Below are 19487 nucleotides of genomic sequence, written 5' to 3' on the forward strand. Positions count from 1 at the left end.
AATAAACATTTTAGAATTGCTTACCAGAGCACTAATATGAAAGTAATTAACCACATTTTCTAAATTATAGAAAATATAGTACATAAACATTTATTATCAATTGAGAGATTGAAACAATTGATGCATGTGCTGCTTGAATATTTAGTTTATTACATGCTTATTCCAATTTCATACTCCACTTAACTGATCATAATAGTTCTCTCTCATAAGGCAAGTTAAATTATTTAGTTTAGGGTTGAAAAACGAAGATCATGAAGCCATCTTTTGCAGATTTTTTTTTCCTTTTTAAATACAAAATCCCCTGTAAGGCTGTAGTAATAGATTGCTTGTCTGGTGTACACTAGTCTACCTGTGAATTCTAAAATTACTTCAAGCAAAACAATCACTTAAAAATCTGTATAAGAATAGATAATATACTGATACTATATCTGCACAAGCATCCCAGATAAAAATACACTACCAAAAATTCTTAAATTCATTATTTCCTTTCTCTCAGAAAGATAAGCAAAACCAATCATTTCCAGGCTTAGACAAAAAAGTATAGAAACTTGTTATTCATTATCATCGGTCTAGTAAACATTCACCATCATCCTCTATGTGCAGTCCTCCATTTCCTGAAGGTACTTGCCAATTTTTTTCATTTGAATCTGTTGCAAATTGGCTTTGCTGAAGGTACTTCAAGTCACTGCTATCATGCTGCACCCTTCCAGTAATCTCCAAGCACAGTCCCTTGTTTAGGCCTTTGTTTGATTGCTTACCTTTGTTTGCTTCCCTATCATTAGCAGACTTCTTACTGAATCCCAGATCCACAAAAACTGGCTGAATCTTAAGAGATGGATTTGGTTTAATGCGGTTTATTTCCCTTTCTTCGGGTGCACGTAATATTCTATTGTCGGACTGTGATTCTGAAACTTCATCTTGATTCAAGAGAACCTGAAAGAAATAAATTATAATCCAAAATTAGGATGTAGATACTCTGCATAATACTTGGTTTGTGTAGTAGAAAACAAGCACACAAACAAAAATAAAAAGCAACTATGGGAAAAGGTAAAGATGGAGAATGTATCTAAGACTAAAACTTTCTAGTTTAGGTTACCACTCTAAAACTGTGCATTTATTCACTATAATCAATAGCATATGTTCCTAAAGGACTTGTTGCATATTACATTCAAGACTTCCATTCAGTAAAAACCACAACCAATAAAATGTAAAGCTGGTTATCAGATAATGGGAGTTTTACTTGTATCTCAATTCGAAACAAAATTAAACCATATGATTGAATCCCTAGTGTGTATCTATTTTGGACATAATCTCATTGAATCCGATTCATTCTAATAAATCAGTATCTAAACTTAGTCTATCTAGTCACTTTTGTCATTTGATTTATGACTCGAATATTGAATTATTTTGAGGTTCGTATGTGATACATCAGCTTCTTATTAAGCCATATCACTTGTTTTTACTTAAAAATGTCATTCGTTTAGTAACGTATCATACAATTCATAATAAGATTCAATTCATAATTCACAATATGAATCTCGCTTTGATAACCATAATAACATTAGAAACATCTGTAGATCCCAGAAAAGTTCACATTAAAAAAAAAAAAAAACATTTGTTTTGGATCCTAGAAAATTCATGCTGTAGCAAATCCAACAAGTAATTTTAGGCAAGACCAAATGGGCTACCTTGCGGCCAACTAGATCAAAAGTCACGACAACTTTGTTCCGTTTGGCTTGTTCTGCTTCTTCCATCTCCTCTTGTTTCTTCTTCAACAATTCTTTCTCCTATACAAAGAAAAGAAAATTGAAAAGCAATCCAAATATGTCCTAATAAGTATGCCCAATGAAAATTTGCAAACAAAATATTATACCTCTTTTGACAACCAAGTATTTGAATCAAGCTCATAGTAGTCACTTTGGTCATCAATAACTGTTGTACGGGCCGCAGCATTTCGGTCATATTCAACAAGCCTCTTCGCATAAGCTTCAGCAGCAGCCTCAGTCTCTGACAAGGGAGGCAAACTTTCTTCCAAACCAGCATACGAGCTTCCCTCTTTCAACACAAGTGCACCACAAAAATTACAAGGTCCCTCTCCTTCTTGCTCACAAACAATTTTACCGCAAGATAAACAATTGCTGACTAGATTGTGACGACGCGCTTGACAAATGCACGGTCTTCCTTGCTTGAAAACAATCGACCCTTTAGCTGCCTCAGCAAGTGAAATAGTTTTCCCAGCTTTCTTCTTTCTAGAACTCACTTGATTTCCTTTTTGCGATGTTCCTGGTTCACTACTACCTGTAGCTGGAATCCCATTTCCCTGATTACTACTACCGACAGCATTCTTGTTGGGCTGTACATGGTCACCGCGGACAACCACTGTTTTCGGTGTTCTGGTCGATTTCTTCGATCCACTAGTAGATGTTTCAACTGAAGGTGGTTTGACATAGGCATGTAATTTGGTAGTAGTTGGAATTGGAACATGTGATTTGGTGCTGAATTCCGAGTGACCTCGCCGTCTTAAGTATTCTTCAATCACAGATTTCCCTACTTCCTCACCAATAATGTTCTGCAAATGATTACAAAGATAAATTTTGCCAAGTTAAATGTTGGTAACAATATTCCATTCCCAAAATTTCAAAAATGAATGCAGAGTAAATATATACCAAAAATCCATATCCTAAACATCAATTTATGTAGTTCTAAAAAATAATTATCAATTTAAAGATTAGGGTTAATATTATACCACTACTACTACTACAATTTAATCGATTAACTCAACAATTAACTAAAAAACAAAAAGCATAAGAAATTGAAAAAGGGAAACGAGGGTTACGTCAAGGTACTCTTTAGCATCTCGTGGCTGTGCAAGATCACAGTAAGAAACGAGCCCTTTAATAATTTCTTCATCCAAACCTAAACCTAATCCCGTTTCGATCTTCGAGCACAACTCAACCAACGCCTTCTCCAGCCACTGCCCCGCCGTTTCCATCTCTCTCTTTCTTTTCTCTCTCCGCCACAACTCCAAATAATCAACGAGTAACTTAAATTTCAAAGCTTATTTTGGGTCAAGAGCTTATTTTGATTTTAATCTTTTTGGTCGAGCTTATTTTGATCTTTATTTTCACCTTTTGTAGAATTTGGTTTCACTATTTTAAAATTTGACTATTTTTTTTGTTACAAAAAATTTGACTATTTTAATTCTTTAACAAAATATTTTATCTAATTTGTATGAGCAATAATGTACATGTTGGATAAACTCAATACTAAAAAGTTTTTTTTTTATCATAATTTCATAAAATATTTATGTCATATTTTAATAAGTTGTCAGAATATGTTTAACATTATGGTTAATAAGGAGTTTATGAAGTCCCGTAAACTATCTATCATAACTATAAGAGTAAAATTTCTTGCTAGAATACACAACAACAAAAAAAAAAATAAGAACATCACATCTCGAATCTCACATGTTCCATTGTACACAATATTAGCATATTTCTTAAAAATTATTTTTTGAGTTCTTATTTTTTCTGCGATTATCTTTTTCTTCTCCCCACTTATCTTTTTTAAATGTATCACACTTATCTTAATTGTGACTTAATCTTAATTTTATAATTGTTTAAGTAAGTGTGTTTTTTTTAGAATAATAACATCAAATTAGCAAAGTGTAATTTTATACATTTTCTTTCTATTATACCCTCATTTTAATCACCAATAAATTCTTACTTTTTTTCGCACACTTTCTCTTTGCTATAAATTTAATATCTTATGTACCCAAAAAAATTAATATGTTATGTACCAGCCAAAAAACAAATTTTTTTTTCAAAATATATAACATTAATTGATTTTATTGAAAAACATAAGAATGTTAAATCTTTAGTCAAAAACACTTAAAAATGAAAGGTGGAAGTACTTCTTAGTGTGTGTATATATATATCCAAATGTAAAAAAATTATTGAGTTTAGTAAACCAATCGAATGAAAATATTTTATTTTTTATTTTAATAATAAAATAAATAAAAAGTTATATCCTTGTAATTAAACCAAGGGGGCTTATGTTGTAAGGTTTCATGTTATAAGCTCTAATACTATAACGGATGGGATCAGTAGCTCAATTGGTTAAGTTGGTTGAGTTAAGTGTTAAAACAGTTGGAGATTCATGGTTCAAGTCCCGGCAAGGAGAAAAACTAACATAAGATTGTAATATACTAACAATTTGCCATGTCGTCGGGGGTTCGTCGTTAACGGTGATGGAAACTTCATACCAATATCATGGTAACCCAAAAAAAGTTGAAGAATAAGTTGTAAGCTATAGTAAAATAAGTTATAAGCTTTTGGTCAAGTACTCACACATTAAAAAAAATAATTAATAGTAACTAACACAAATACCCAATATCCGATCTGTTGAATTAAAACTCGAATCCTCAAAACACAGAAAAACATATTCCTTCAATCTTTGATTCGCGTTTCGCAGTACAATTCACAATCTCTGATTCCTTTAAAGAAAGTGCACCGAAAATCATTCCAAATCACAGTCCAATCGGAACTTCAAATTTGCCTAAATCCGTCACCGACAATCAAACCTTCTCCGACCTAAAACGTTCTCTCTTCACCGATTCACAACACCTTCCATCATCCTTCTACTTCACCCTTAATGGAAAACCAATCTCTGATAATACTACGTTCTCCATATCCCGAATCGCACATCTTTCAACCCTAGTCCTCAAATCATGGCTACTCGGCGGAGATGGAGATGGAGGTGCTATAGGCGCCGAGTCCCGCGATTGATATCTTAAAATGTATGCGGAGAAGAAACCAGACAAGGTGGATCAAAACGAGCAGAGGCTGTCTAAATGGCAGAACTGTGCTTTATCGAATGAACCGTTGAGGGAACATCGTTAGTAAGGAATTGTTGGTGGAAGCTTTGTTAGGTAAGAAGTTTGGGTATATCAAGGGTTTGAAGGATATGATCAAAATTAAGCTTTCGTCGGTTTCTGATGAGGATGATGGGGCTAAGGTACCGTTTGACCCAGTTTTTTTTTTTAAGTGTAGAAGTTATTTTAATCATAAAGTTAGAAATAATAGTTTTAAAACTAAAATTAAAGTTGTTTGGTAAATCTTATTATTATTTTTAAATGTTAAAAGATTTTTATTTTATCTTTTATAATAGGGTTAAAAGATATGTTTGATAATATAATATATTTTTTCTTAAAATATAAAAGCTGTTTTTTTCTTACTAGAACTTTTAAAAATTGTTGTTTGACCTAGCTTTTTACTTCAAAGGAAAAAGAAGAGGAAAAAACTAGGTCAAACGGTACCTAAGTTTCAGTGTCCCGTTGCTGCGCTTGAATTCAATGGAAAGTATAAGTTTTTCGCTTTAAGGAATTGTGGGCATATTTTGAGTGCAAAGGCGTTGGAGGAGGTTAAGGTGCCGTTTGACCCAGTTTTTTTATGTGTAAAAACTCTTTTAACAATAAATCAAGAAATAATAGCTTTTTAACTAAAATTAAAATTGTTTTGTAAATCTTACTTTTTTTTATATAAAAAAAAGTTAAAAGTTGTTGTTTTTTATTATAATAATGTTAAAAGATATAAAGAAAAAAAAAAAAAAGCTAGGCCAAACGGTACGTAAGCCTTCAACTTGTTTGGTTTGTCATGTGGAATTTGGTGAGGCTGATAAGATTGTGATCAATGGGAATGAAGAAGAGGTTGAGGTTTTGAGGGAGAAGATGGAGGAAGAAAAGGCAAAGGGGTTAGGGTGAAGAAAACCAAGAAAGTGAAGAATAATAAAGATAATGAGGCTCTGAATGGTTTGAGTTTGGAAGGGTCAAAGTTGAGTGGTACTGAGCATGATTTGGTTGTGGAGAAGGCTTCAACTAAGGTAGATAAAAATTAGTCGATTTGGTAGGCATAACCTCATAAGCAGTACTGGTAATTTGGTAGTAGTTGGAACATGTGATTTGGTGCTGAATTATGAGTGACCTTTTCGTCTTAAGTATTCTTTAATCACAAATTTCCCTTTTGTCAAAAAAAAAAAAATTCACAAATTTCCCTACTTACTAACAAATAATGTTCTCCAAAGGATTACAAAGATAAAGTTTTCTAAGTTAAATATTGGTAACACGATTCCATTTCCCAGTACAACAAAGAACTGAAAGAAGCAACAAGGCTCACCACAATATCTTTATATACCAAAGGATCAGTGATTTTCCAAGCCCCAAATCTTAACCCTAAATCCTTGTCCAATCAATATCCTACATTTTTCCATGTTACCCAATCACATGATGCCACCTCTAGGTTTCCATTTCATCTAACCTAATTTGCTTGTCCTTTGGTAACCCTAATATTCTATCCAATAATTAATTGACACTTATTATATGCTTAGAAAACCACATGCTGGCAACTAGAAACTTCTATATGGTTGCAATGATTCAGCCTGCATCAATCCTGTTGGACCTCTCCTTACACCAATTGGAAAGCTCCACTAAACACAAGATGACAGCAAGTAAACTAAGTGAATGAAGACACAGATTTAGTTCAGCCCACAGATTTCATCCTATCTGTTAACAAAGAATTCCACCAATTCCCCAATCCTATACCCTCAACATTCTCACCCTCCATCTCTCATCCTCCATCTCGTCCTTCACAATCACAACCACCACCACCTGTGAGGGAGTGGCCGAGTGAGAGATTTTTCGGCGGGAGGCAGAGAGGTCCGGCCATGGAAGAGAGAGTTCCGACCGATATAGAGAGTTCCGGTGGCGTTTCGCGGTAACACGGCGGTGTTTGGCGACGGCAGTGACGGAACTTCTTTCTCCTTCTTTCCTCTGGTTCGATCTTACTTTCTATACATTTATTTGATTTTTTTTTTCTGTTGCTTTTTTTTTCTTGGTGAGGATGGTTGAAGATTGGAGGTGGTGGTGATGTGTGGTGGTTATGGTGGATGGTGATGTATCTCAAAACTCATCTTCTAGATTTCTTCTTTCTCAATTTGTGAATATTAATCTCTCTAATTGGTTTTCTGTGTTGTTTTTTGCAGGCTCTATGAAAGAGGCAGCTCAGTTTCAATTTTTGGGTTCTCAATTTTAAATGCATAGTATAGATAAGGCCATGTTAAATAGTGTTCTCACAATTGTTAAGCATACTTAAAAAAAAATAAAAAAAAAGTTAATCCTACAAAGATAACTTTTTATATTTTTAAAATATTTAATACAAAAATTTTAAGATAAAACTTCTTTATGGAGTAACTAGCGGCGAGACAGCGTCTGTATGTGTCTTTTATATAAATTTATGTCAAAAAATGACGCATGTCTTATGTTATGGTGATTTTGTTGATAAAAGATTTTTCTGCTACAACAAAAAGACATGCCTTATGACATGGTGAATTTGTTAATAAAATAATTTTGATGCTAAAAAAATTTAAGGGTATTGTCTACTACTAATATATTAAAATCGATTACCATCAAACTTATTAATTTACCCTTGACTTTTTTTTAACAGCAAATTTTTTTTATTAACAAACTCATCATAACATAAGACATTTTTGTTTATATATAAATTTGCATAATAGACACAGACAGACATAGAACGCGTATATCTGGCCGCTAGTAGGTGATAATTTTTTTAAAATAGTTGATAAGTTCAACTGTGTGTTTGAAAAAATTAGCGTATGCAAAATAATATATTCAGTAATAATGAAATATACTCAGTGCAATTATGTAAATTTTGCTATAAATATATGATAAAGGATGAACAATTTACCCTATTTATTTAGACATATAAAAGTTTGGTATAGTGGTGAGGGTTTTGACAGTACGTTATAGGTGTTGGGTTCGATCCCCAACTCATTGTAAAAAAAAAAAACTATTGAGGCGTACAATTTTAGTAGATGTACAAATAGTATTTAATATAAAAAATTAATGAATAATATTTGAGAATTTATCACATTTGTTCACCTTAACAAGTCTATCTACATCTAAATAAAATTTGTAATGAAAAATTTACATTAAAAATTAAAGGCTTAATTAATTAGTAAAATGGTCCCTTAAAGACATTTTTGGTTTTAGATTGGTCTTTTAAAGAAAAAAAGATCTAAATAGGTTCTTAAAGAAAAAAAGTCTGAATAGGTCCTTAAAGACATATCCGTTAATCAGTTTTGTCTCTAAAAATTAGTTGTCACTTTCTCTTTCCTATATTATCGTAAAAAATAGATACAATAAAAAAATTATATAAAATTTAGTCAATAAAAAAAAATAGAAAGAAAGTATAATAGACAAAATATAACCTTAAATTATCAAAATAACAAATAATTTGAAATAATTTTTTTTTAAACGACCAATAAAAATGAACGGATTGAGTGTTTTTATTTGGTAAGGATTTTCTTTTTTTGATGCAGATAAGAAGATATTTTATATTTTAAAACATTATTATATTATTTTAAATTAAAATAAATTACAAAGAATCTTTTACTAGTAAAAGGAAGGTTGAGTTGCTCATAAGCAAGCATTGTGATGATGTGGCACTCTAAAAAATAGTTCCTAATCTCTATTAAAATCTTAATATTGTCTCTTTTAATTTATTAAATTTAATTTTTTTTAAAAAAACTAATGCATTATTTAGCATCATCATAATTGTATGCATCCTTTAACATTCCTCCAAATATAACTTACAAAGTAGAAAAGTTTAGTGACTTTCAATCTCTCTCACACTCTTTATAACCACCACCTCACATTCATTTTCTACTCATTCCTAAATCTTAACATTTGACAATTTCACTCAATCTTTGAGTTTATTTCTACATGGTGCTATATATACTAATGTTTAGTTTTTGTTATCCTACAATATTCATATGTACTAATGTTTAGTTTTTGTTCTTCATTTGTAGCTTGGAAGAAATAATTTTTCACTGCAGATAGAATGCTAATGGATGAAAAGGTCGGTATTCTCAATTACTCTTATCAAATTATTGTCATTTAAATCTTTAATTTTTTTTATCATAACAATGGTTGTAAGTAAACAATCTTATTTTTCTCATTTATTTACTGATATTGGTTGTTCTTTTGTTATCAAGAACATAGAACCAATGATAATTTTTAAGAGGCTTCATTCCATATAAGATGACAAAATATATTCCTTTCTCAAATTGTATCTAATAAAGAGTCAACTAATATTATGGAGCAAGAAAGTTGTGGAAGATTTAGAGGATTGAGATATATGATGTTTGAAGAATTTTCCAATAGTTAGATAATAAATTTATAGCATCAATATGTTTGGTGCAAGTGATTCATTTTTTTTTATAATTTTCATCTATGTTTTGAAGGAATTCACTTTCAATTCTAAATTTTAGTTCATTTAAAAAAAGAAAAGAATGTTATAACCACTATTATAACATGGGTCCATAGTCTTTATAACTAAATGTGAGTATATGTTTATACTCACGTTTTTCCTCTACATTCATAGACGGTTAGATAAATTATGCAAGCATTGTGGTGAAGTTCAAATCTTCTAATTTCAGGGATACTTTAAACTTATATATTCAGACTAAATTATGTAAGCATTGTGTGAATTGTGATAATGATAATGACTTTGACATGATATTTAACTTGCATTACTTATGACAATGTGACACTTCTAAAAAAAAATCCTAATACTCATTTGTAACTTCTCCCCCTTCTTATTCTATTTAATTAATGATGATTAAAAGTAATGAATATTGAAAGGTTTAGTTTTTATTCATGGGACCTTTCATTTTCATATTGAGTTTTAATTGCATGTCATATACAATCAGTTTACGTATTTAATTGTAAATTACAATTCTATCATGCATGCATTTACTTGAAAAAAAATTATACCTACAACAAAATAATAATAATTTAGAATTTTAAAATTTTGCATATAATAAAAATATTATAATTTCACACCACTAATAATATTAACTTAGGACAACTTTCAAGTTACAAAAACTATCATCTATTTTTAATTTTGTTAAAATAGATAGTCATAATTATTTAACAATTGCTTATAATAAACGAAAAATATGATTGAAACATATATGTAGGACTTTGAGAATATGATTTAAGAGTATTTACGGCCCAAAATAAATATAGAGAGATATTTATAAGAATAATATAACATTTTTAAGCAAATAATAAGATGAGATGTTAAATTCTTCTAAAATAAACTTTCTTTTTCGGGTGTCGGGTCTCGAACCAAGTTCCTCTAGGTTGAAGATTAACTCTTCAACCAAGTGACCTCTCGGGAGACATGCAAAATAAACTTTCTTTACCTGAGCCAAATAACTGAACCTAAATTCAAATATATGAAATCATCATCCAAACTTATATATTGGCAACAAAAAGTATTTAAGGTTTATATATAGGCTAAATTGCAGTTTTGGCCCCCCACGTTTCATAATTGTGCGATTTTGGCCCCCCAAGTTTCAAATGAGCGATTTTGGCCCCCCACGTTTGCCCCCTTTTGCATTTTTTGGTCCCCCTTGACTATTTTGACCAAAAACCTGCTGACATGGAATATTTTTGACACGTGTCTTAATTGTATTGGCCAACCAAAATTATAAGAAAATTTAAGGAAAGGTCACGTGACTCTTTTTATGTTGGGATTAATTTTTTTTTTTTTTACAAATTGTAAAAAACAACAATTAAAAGTCTTAATTTAACAATCAGATGTTAGTGCCTCTGTTGGTAGTCTTAAATCGCAATTTTGGTTAGAAAACTCTAACATCTGATTGCTAAAATTAAGGCTTTTTATTGTTGATTTTTACAAATTTTTTTTAAAAAATAAATAATTAACCCCAACAAAAAAAGAGTCACGTGACCTTTCCTTAAAATTTTTTTTTTAAAAAAAATAATAAATTTTGGTTGGCCAATACAATTAAGACACGTGTCAAAAGTATTCGATGTCAGCAGGTTTTTGGTCAAAATAGTCAGGGGGACCAAGAAATGCAAAAGGGGGCAAACGTGGGGGGCCAAAATCGCTCATTTGAAACTTGGGGGGCCAAAATCGCACAATTATAAAACGTGGGGGGCCAAAACTGCAATTTAGCCTTATATATATTATAACAAAAATACACTAAATATTCAAGCAAATATTATTAAATAAGAGACACAAAAACTAAAAATAAATTTGTAGGGTCACAAACTTTACCATAAAAAAGAAAAAACAAACCAAAACAAAAAAAGACTAAGAAAAAAAATGTAAACTAAACAATATACTAAAAAAATTGGGACTAATAAAGTCGGGATAAAATTTCACCAAATGAATATGTGAGGAGAAACTTCAAAAGACCGAAAGAGAAGTAAGTAGAAAAGCTATTTGGTGCCTTAAATTGCATATAAGGGAGTAAACGGCCGGTTACGTTATTTGATACGTAATTTTCAAAAAACGAGATCACGTGATAAAAAAAAGTATGTATGTACGCATGCCTCCAACTGTTATTGAAAATACAATAACGGAGACATAAAAAAATAAAAAGCAAAGTGACATATGACCGTAAAGTTGTCATTCATATAAAGAAAACCTAAGATCTTATAGGAGCACACAATTAAAATAAAATATGATGTATCCCTTCAAATTTATAAAATATTATAAGAGATCTATTACATTAAAATATAAACAAAACTATGATATAAATAAATAAAATATAATATTTCTAAACAACTTTTTTTTTATATACATATACTAATATTAAACATGATCATATTTTAAATTAATTATGTTTTAATTATGTGTGATTAAACTTATCACAATTATTATTTTTCATTTATAAAATTATTTTAGTTATATATTTTAATCGAACCCGTGCAACGCACGGGTTTACCCCTAGTAAAACAGAATTATAAAATTTTAAGAAAAAGATAAGATATTCAAATCAAATCCTTACAAGATATTAAAAAAAAAAAAAGTTTATACAAATATAAGATGTGTTGTTTGTTTTATTCACAATTCACAAACAGGAATCTTTCCATCTCTGATTTTCTTTTCCGCAATTCACAAACCCTAACGACGAAAATGCATCGGAAATCTTATCAAATTCTAGTCCAATTGCCGGACCTACGAGTTTGCTCTGTCGCCGGCGATCAAACCATATCCGACTTAAAACGCTCCCTCCTCTCCAATTCACAGTACCTTCCATCATCCTTCTATTTCACCCTCAATGGAAAACCAATCTCCGATGATACTACCTTCTCCACATCCCGAATCGCACCTCTTTCAACCCTAGTTCTCCAATCACGGCTACTCGGCGGAGGTGGAGATGGCGGCGCTACAGGCGCCGAGTCGCGCGATTGCTATCTTAAAATGTACGCGGAGAAGAAACCGGATAAGGTGGATCCAAACGAGCAGAGGCTATCCAAATGGCAGAACTGTGCTTTATCGAATGAACCTTTGAGGGAACCCTGCGTGATTGATAAGCTCGGGAATATATTCAATAAGGAATCGTTGGTGGAAGCTTTGCTAGGTAAGAAGCTTCCGAAGGAATTTGGGTATATCAAGGGTTTGAAGGATATGATCAAAATTAAGCTTTCGTCGATTCCCGGTGAGGATGATGGGGCTAAGTTTCGGTGTCCCGTTGCGGGGCTTGAATTTAATGGAAAGTATAAGTTTTTCGCTTTGAGGAATTGTGGGCATGTTTTGAGTGCAAAGGCTTTGAAGGAGGTTAAGTCTTCAACTTGTTTGGTTTGTCATGAGGAATTTGGTGAGGCTGATAAGATTGTGATAAATGGGAATGAAGAAGAGGTTGAGGTTTTGAGGGAGAAGATGGAGGAAGAAAAGGCGAAGGTTAGGGAGAAGAAAAACAAGAAAGTGAAGAATAGTAATGATAATGAGGCTGTGAATGGTTTGAGTTTGGAAGGATCAAAATTGAGTGGTACTAAGCATGATTTGGCTGTGGAGAAGGCTTCGGCGAAAGTGGAAAAAAATGGGAAGGTTGCTAATGGTAACAAAAATGTTAATGGTGGTGCTGCGGCTGCTAAGCGTTTCAAGGCAACTGATATTGCCCCGGCAAATGCTACCGAGGTCTATGCCTCTATTTTTACTTCTTCTAGGAAGTCTGAGTTTAAAGAAACATATTCTTGCAGATCTTTGCCTCTTGGTAGAAATTAACTGTCTTATATGGTGTACAAGTTTGTACTGTTTTATCCGTGTTAATGTACTCAATTTTAGTTTGTTAGTGATGATGTAATTGCTGGTTTCATTCCCAACACATCTTATCATTAATCTATTTCTTGCTTTAGTATTGTATTTGTTATTTTGATTACTGGTCTCTTTGAAAATTGACTCTACAAAATATGTTAATGTTATTGATATAATATACTTTGTATATATTTGGTTATACATTCTCTTTTCCCCTCCTGAGCTGTGTTATTGAGGTAAATAAAATGCAGAACTTATTTGCTAATATGAGATGTGTTCTGGTCCATCTTCTCCTTGTTTCTGATTACATTGGTTGTAGAGTCATGCTAAACATATCTGCCGTATCATCTAAGTTGTGGGTTGATCGGTTGAACCTTGTAACCAACCTGTTCTCCTAGGAAATATAATAAATATAAGCACAGATGAGCTATCAAGTCGTGCATTTCTCCCGAAAGTGAGGAGAATGCCCCAGATATCCTCGTAGGTGTGATATTTGGGCTAGTTACTTTTGTCTATAAGATGTGTAGATCTGCGATAGAACTGGTATTATTGTACTACCCAATCTTACTTCGGAGATGAAAAATGTAATTCAACCTGCCATTCAGCCTGAACATATCTTCTAAGTAGATCATCTTCAACTATTCCTAGGAAATTAAGCAGTATATAGTGAAATAGGAACAAAATATGAAGTAGCCATGAAATGATGCTTTATATTGTCTACAAAGTAAACTAAGTTCTTAATTGTCAAATATATAATGATAGTAATAATGATGCTCCAATTGCTTGGAGTTAAATCTTGCATCATTGATTATACCTGACTAGATGTATGTCTAGGTACTGAATACATTGTGTTTTTGGTCTCGCTGGATCTGTGAAGTAATTAGTACATACAGATTAGAACTTTCAAAAACAAGGAAAACCATGATAACAATGACACAATATATAGGTTGGTCAAGGACAAAAATTGTATCATTAAACTGATCATTCTTTGAGCAAACATGATGATGAAGCTCAAACAAACTCCATCTAACAGTATGCCCTGCAGCACCAAAAGCACTCCCTGTTCAAAATAAGAGTAGTTATTTGTTCAACATCTACATGGCATTTAACTCACCTGTACGCCCCATAGTTCTCGTAGAAATACAGGTATGAATTGATATCAATTTGGAGCCTGGAAGTCAAGGATCAAACCATACTAGTTTGCTAAAACTAACAAATCATAACTTCCATAAGTGAACAACCAAAATATTTACATAAAATAGTCTCTCAGTCTATGTTATGCTGCATGTTCACATATGAAATATTAACTTCCTAGAAGGATATTCTGTTAGTCTACAATCTACAGGTTAACATAAGAATTGCAAATTCTAATAATGAAAGGCCAGATTGCCGAAACACACATCATACCATTTCAATTATTCATAATCAAATAGCCAAATAAAGTGATGAAATGGTTAGCAAATTGTCTTTCAATAATTTTGTTGCTAGTTCACAGCTTATATGTTACTGCATGAGAACTAGAGGTTTGCTACCCTTGAACCAAGGTACATGGTTGATGGGTTTCTCTTGTTTTGATGATTCTTGCCGAGTTCTTACCAATTAAACTTGATCTTAGACTTGCTCGGAGTCTTGAATTCAGGAAAGTGGTGTGAGCATGGCAATTGAGTTTATGGAGAAACGAGTTCAACAACAACCTTCCATTCAATTCCATGTTCAAGCTTCATATATTGCCTAGCTTGAAGCGTGAAAATCAAGCATATTTTCAGGCAAGCGAGATGTCGAGCTAGACACTGTATTGGCTGGAATACTTGACATGAAGCTCAACCTGATATGAGCTCAACCTGATGATTTAGACACTTAGAGCACCAACATTGGTGCTTTTTGGAAGTGGTTTAACACTTACCAGTTATCGATAATAGTGTCAGAAAAACATGGATAATTGACTTAAAACAAGGTGGTACTATGTCACATTTGAAATTCCAGTTGTTTCTCTTTACTTTGGTTGGAGTCCGCCATCATGAAAACACATTGCTTCACGAAGGGACATTCATAAAACTCACAAAATACTTTAAAATGATGTGACTGTCATAAAACTTACAAAATACTTTTGTGAAGATTGCATCATTGAAGGTGCTCTTAGCTTTTTTATGTGCCTACTTTTTCTTTTAGTTAACACTCAATAAATCAAATTTTTATTTTCACATTTATGGTTAATAATGAAAAAATGAATTACAATTGTATCAAGTATCTAAAAAAAATCCTTCTCTCTCCTTCTCCAAATCTGAGCCACATGAGCAATCCAATGGTTGACATATTAAAAGAAACATAAAAATAAAAATATATCAAAAATCTGAACATCTTTCTTCTAAGTGTAGAACGCCGGTGACGAGAAATAACATCTTTTTCTTCAAAAATCTTGGAATGAATCGTACGTTGCTTCCGAAACATGTTGCAGCTGTAGTGAAAGTACAAAAAGACCCTCTAAAAGCTTTATCAATGTTCAATTCAGCCAAAAACGAAGAAGGTTTCAAGCACAATCTATTCACCTACAAATGCATGCTTCAAAAGCTTGGTCTCCATAGTAAATTCAACGAGATGGAGAATCTTCTCTCAGAAATGAGATCAAATCTAGATAACAAATTATTGGAAGGAGTTTATGTTGAAGCAATGAGATTCTATGGAAGTAAAGGAAAAGTTCAAGAAGCTGTTGATACATTTGAACGCATGGATTTATACAATTGTGATCCAACGGTTCATTCCTATAATGCCATTATGAATATTCTTGTTGAGTTTGGTTATTTTAATCAGCTCATAAGGTTTATATGAGGATGATTGATAAAAGAGTTGAATCTGATGTGTATACTTATACTATAAGGATAAAGTCTTTTTGTAGGACAAGGAGACCTTATGCTGCTCTTAGGCTTCTTCGGAATATGCCGTTGTTAGGTTGTTTTTCAAATGCTGTTGCTTATTGTACTGTTGTTGCAGGGTTTTATGAATTTGATGATAAAGTTATGGCATGTAAGTTGTTTGATGAAATGCTTGAGTGTGGTTTGTGTCCTGATGTTACTACTTTTAATAAGCTTGTTCATACGTTGTGTAAGAAGGGTTTTGTTTTGGAGAGCGAGAAGCTTCTTGATAAGGTTTTTAAGAGAGGGGTTTGTCCTAATTTGTTTACTTTTAATATCTTTATACAAGGGCTTTGTAAGGAAGGTTCTGTTGATAGGGCTGTTTGGTTGTTGGGTTGTGTTTCGAGGGAAGGATTGAGGCCGGATGTTGTCACGTATAATACAGTTATATGTGGGTTGTGTAGGAATTCACGGGTTGTTGAAGCTGAGGAATACTTGCATAAAATGGTTAATGGTGGATTTGAGCCGAATGATTTCACTTATAATAGTATTATTGATGGATATTGTAAGAAGGGGATGATAGTGGAGGCAAATAGGATTCTGAAAGATGCAATTTTTAAGGGTTTTAAGCCTGATGAGTTTACCTATTGTTCATTAATTAATGGTTTTTGCCAGGATGGTGATCCTGATCAGGCCGTGGCCGTCTTTAAGGATGGGCTAGGAAAAGGGTTAAGGCCAAGCATTATTGTTTACAATACTTTGATTAAAGGGTTGTGTCAGCAAGGTCTGATTTTGCCGGCTTTGCAATTGATGAATGAGATGGCAGAAAATGGTTGTCATCCTGATATATGGACTTATAATTTAGTTATAAATGGCTTGTGTAAGATGGGTTGTTTATCTGATGCTAATCATCTTATAGACGATGCTATAGCCAAAGGGTGCATCCCAGATATATTTACCTACAATACTTTGGTTGATGGCTATTGCAAACAGTTGAAGTTAGACGGCGCAACTGAGTTGGTAAATAGAATGTGGAGTCAAGGTATGACTCCGGATGTTATCACATATAACACTTTGTTGAATGGGCTCTGCAAGGCTGCAAAGTCCGAAGAAGTAATGGAGATTTTCAAGGCAATGGCGGAGAAGGGATGTGATCCAAACATAATTACTTATAACATTATCATAGAATGCCTTTGCAAATCTAAGAAAGTAAACGAAGCTGTTGATTTGCTCGAGGAAATAAAAAGCAAGGGCTTGACACCTGATGTCGTTAGTTTTGGCACCTTGATCACCGGGTTCTGCAAGATTGGGGATCTTGATGGTGCTTACCGGTTATTTAGAGGGATGGAAAAACAATACGAAGTTTGTCACACAACAGCAACCTATAACATCATAGTTGGTGCATTTTCTGAACAGCTCAATATGAAAATGGCTATAAGTCTCTTTTCTGAGATGAAGAAAAATGGCTGTGACCCAGACAACTATACTTACCGGGTCATAATTGACGGCTTTTGCAAAACGGGAAATGTTACTCGTGGATACAATTTTCTATTGGAAAATATTGAAAAGGGATTTATTCCATCACTTACAACATTTGGACGGGTTTTAAATTGTCTTTGCGTGGACCACAAGGTTCAAGAAGCAGTTGGTATCATCCACCTTATGGTACAAAAGGACATTGTCCCAGATACTGTAAATACAATTTTTGAAGCTGTTAAAAAGGTGGTAGCAGCACCTAAGATCGTGGTAGAAAATTTGTTGAAAAAAGGTCATATAACTTATCATGCCTATGAAATACTATACGATGGTATTAGAGATAAAAGCATACTTAAGAAAAGACATCAAACCAGGAATTCCCTTCGCGGCGGGGCCAGGTCATCAGCCGTTGATTAGAAGATAGTATCTTTGGAAAATGAGGATTCCTGATCCTATGCTCGTTTCCAACTTCCAAGGATGTTTGTCGCTTTCAGTACCTTTTATAATGGCGAGTTCTATGGCTTTTGAAAATGAAGAATTTCTTGTGCAGTTCTTTATTTGATGTCTAACTTTACTGTTAGACTGCATGCCATGCTAAAAAAATTTGGTACAGGTATTTCTCCTATATATATACTATTGCTTCATAAATCGTTGACAGTTTGTTTATTTTGTTGTATTGTTTTTCACATTTCATGAAAGAACACTACCTGATTTCAGGTGTTGGTAGTGTATCTAATATCCATCCGCACAACCTTCTTCTACACCACTTGGTGAACTTAAATGTCTTCAGAAGAAAATATGTTTAGAAAATGAGGTGAGGATTTCTGATACTATGCGTGGTTCCAACTTCCACGGATGTTTGGTGCATCTAGTAGACACCTATTCTGGCAAACTGGATAGCTTTTGAACATGAAAATTTTCTTGTCACCAAGTGTAGGTTTGTCATTAGGATGGGTGCTTTCAAGCACAATGTTGTCAAGATCACATTGAAGTTGCAGAGCCTATCAACTGCAGTATGCTATTTTTATCCTTCATGTTAATATGTCAATAATGTTGAGAGCATTTTCTTTGTAATTAACACAGAAATATCGATTTCAGGACAAAGGTGTACAAGTTGCAATTGACAGTCCCAATGGTACATGTGAAGAATGAGGAAGAACGACGCTCCAGTGCTCCACCCATACTTAAGCCTTCACAGAGAAGAAAGTAGGTGCTAATTACATAGCATTCAATTTTGATTTATATAGCATGAAAATTGCAAATATAATATGTGCCTGTATTACTAAGGTAAGCTTCTTTCAACTTTTCATGAGATGTCATGTATGTAGTCTATGAGATGAGATGAGATGTCATGTATGTAGTCTATGAGATGACATGAGATGTCCTGTATGTAGTATCTGCTTGGCTATAGTATCAAAGGGTTTACTAATAAAATTATTCTGGTTCTAATAAAAATACCCTCCCCATTAATTCACAGCCTTCAGTTTCCTCATTTTTTTCTTCATTTTCTTATTGGCAGGTTTACTCTCCATACAGAACCCAAATTTGTTTTACTTCAGGGGTACCCGACCAAATATGCATCATCTTGATGCCAAAATGATATTTTGCTTTTGCGCACTTTCAATAAAAAAACAGGATGTGGATCATCTTGATGTCAAAACATGCTCCTTCTTTCAGATTGCTAAGAAGATTCTGAAGATTCAGAAAGAGCTGGCATCAAGAAGCTGTGAAAATGTGCCTCTTTCTGTTTTAGCTGAAACTGGTAGAAACTAATACCTATTTTCTTATGATGATATGTATTTTAGTTATTTAAGGTAGTTCTCGTCTACACTATTTCTGATGATATGTATTTTAGTTATTTACCACTAGAGGAGAAACGGATAACCATGAAAGAGAGAAACAAAAGCAACTTATCTTAGCTTAGGGCCTGATGAATTAGCAGGAACTTCTCACTCTCTTTGTATTTCATCTACAATACAGTGATAATAACCACATGGATGTTTTTTTTTTTTAC

General features: G+C 32.9%; 3 protein-coding genes and 1 pseudogene across 3 annotated transcripts; 3 read left to right on the top strand and 1 right to left on the bottom strand.

Annotated features, from left to right (window-relative positions):
- Positions 1 to 397: 397 nt before the first annotated feature.
- LOC123885534 (activating signal cointegrator 1) lies at positions 398 to 3120 on the bottom strand. The gene is made up of 4 exons (XM_045934815.1): positions 2837 to 3120; positions 1874 to 2569; positions 1689 to 1787; positions 398 to 933 (listed from the first exon to the last, which is right to left on the bottom strand). Exons 1-4 carry the CDS (start codon positions 2990 to 2992, stop codon positions 562 to 564), a joined length of 1323 nt encoding a protein of 440 aa, XP_045790771.1. The 5' UTR covers positions 2993 to 3120; the 3' UTR covers positions 398 to 561.
- A 1100-nt stretch (positions 3121 to 4220) lies between these two features.
- Positions 4221 to 5895, top strand: LOC123886895 (annotated as a pseudogene).
- A 6036-nt stretch (positions 5896 to 11931) lies between these two features.
- On the top strand, positions 11932 to 13256 carry LOC123885823 (replication termination factor 2-like). Its single transcript, XM_045935151.1, has one exon. The coding sequence runs from the start codon at positions 11937 to 11939 to the stop codon at positions 13116 to 13118; it is 1182 nt and encodes a 393-aa protein (XP_045791107.1). The 5' UTR covers positions 11932 to 11936; the 3' UTR covers positions 13119 to 13256.
- Positions 13257 to 15513: 2257 nt separating this feature from the next.
- LOC123887091 (putative pentatricopeptide repeat-containing protein At1g74580) lies at positions 15514 to 19487 on the top strand. The gene is given in 6 exon segments (XM_045936375.1): positions 15514 to 15954; positions 15957 to 18086; positions 18191 to 18287; positions 18411 to 18486; positions 18572 to 18679; positions 18993 to 19487. Coding segments are annotated over 2 exon segments (2319 nt in total). The 5' UTR covers positions 15514 to 15569; the 3' UTR covers positions 17891 to 18086; positions 18191 to 18287; positions 18411 to 18486; positions 18572 to 18679; positions 18993 to 19487.

The sequence above is a fragment of the Trifolium pratense genome, linkage group LG5, assembly GCF_020283565.1.
Source record: "Trifolium pratense cultivar HEN17-A07 linkage group LG5, ARS_RC_1.1, whole genome shotgun sequence".
NCBI classification, from domain to species: Eukaryota; Viridiplantae; Streptophyta; class Magnoliopsida; order Fabales; family Fabaceae; genus Trifolium; species Trifolium pratense.

What these genes read in the sequence shown, in the direction of transcription:
- LOC123885534 (XM_045934815.1), bottom strand. Translation starts at nt 2,992, where the DNA reads ATGGAAACGGCGGGGCAGTGGCTGGAGAAGGCGTTGGTTGAGTTGTGC. An exon ending in ATACTTGGTTGTCAAAAGAG is followed by an intron (nt 1,788 to 1,873) that starts GTATAATATTTT and finishes TTCTTTGTATAG; the next exon opens with GAGAAAGAATTGTTGAAGAA. An exon ending in TTGATCTAGTTGGCCGCAAG is followed by an intron (nt 934 to 1,688) that starts GTAGCCCATTTG and finishes TATTTCTTTCAG; the next exon opens with GTTCTCTTGAATCAAGATGA.
- LOC123885823 (XM_045935151.1), top strand. Translation starts at nt 11,937, where the DNA reads ATGTGTTGTTTGTTTTATTCACAATTCACAAACAGGAATCTTTCCATC.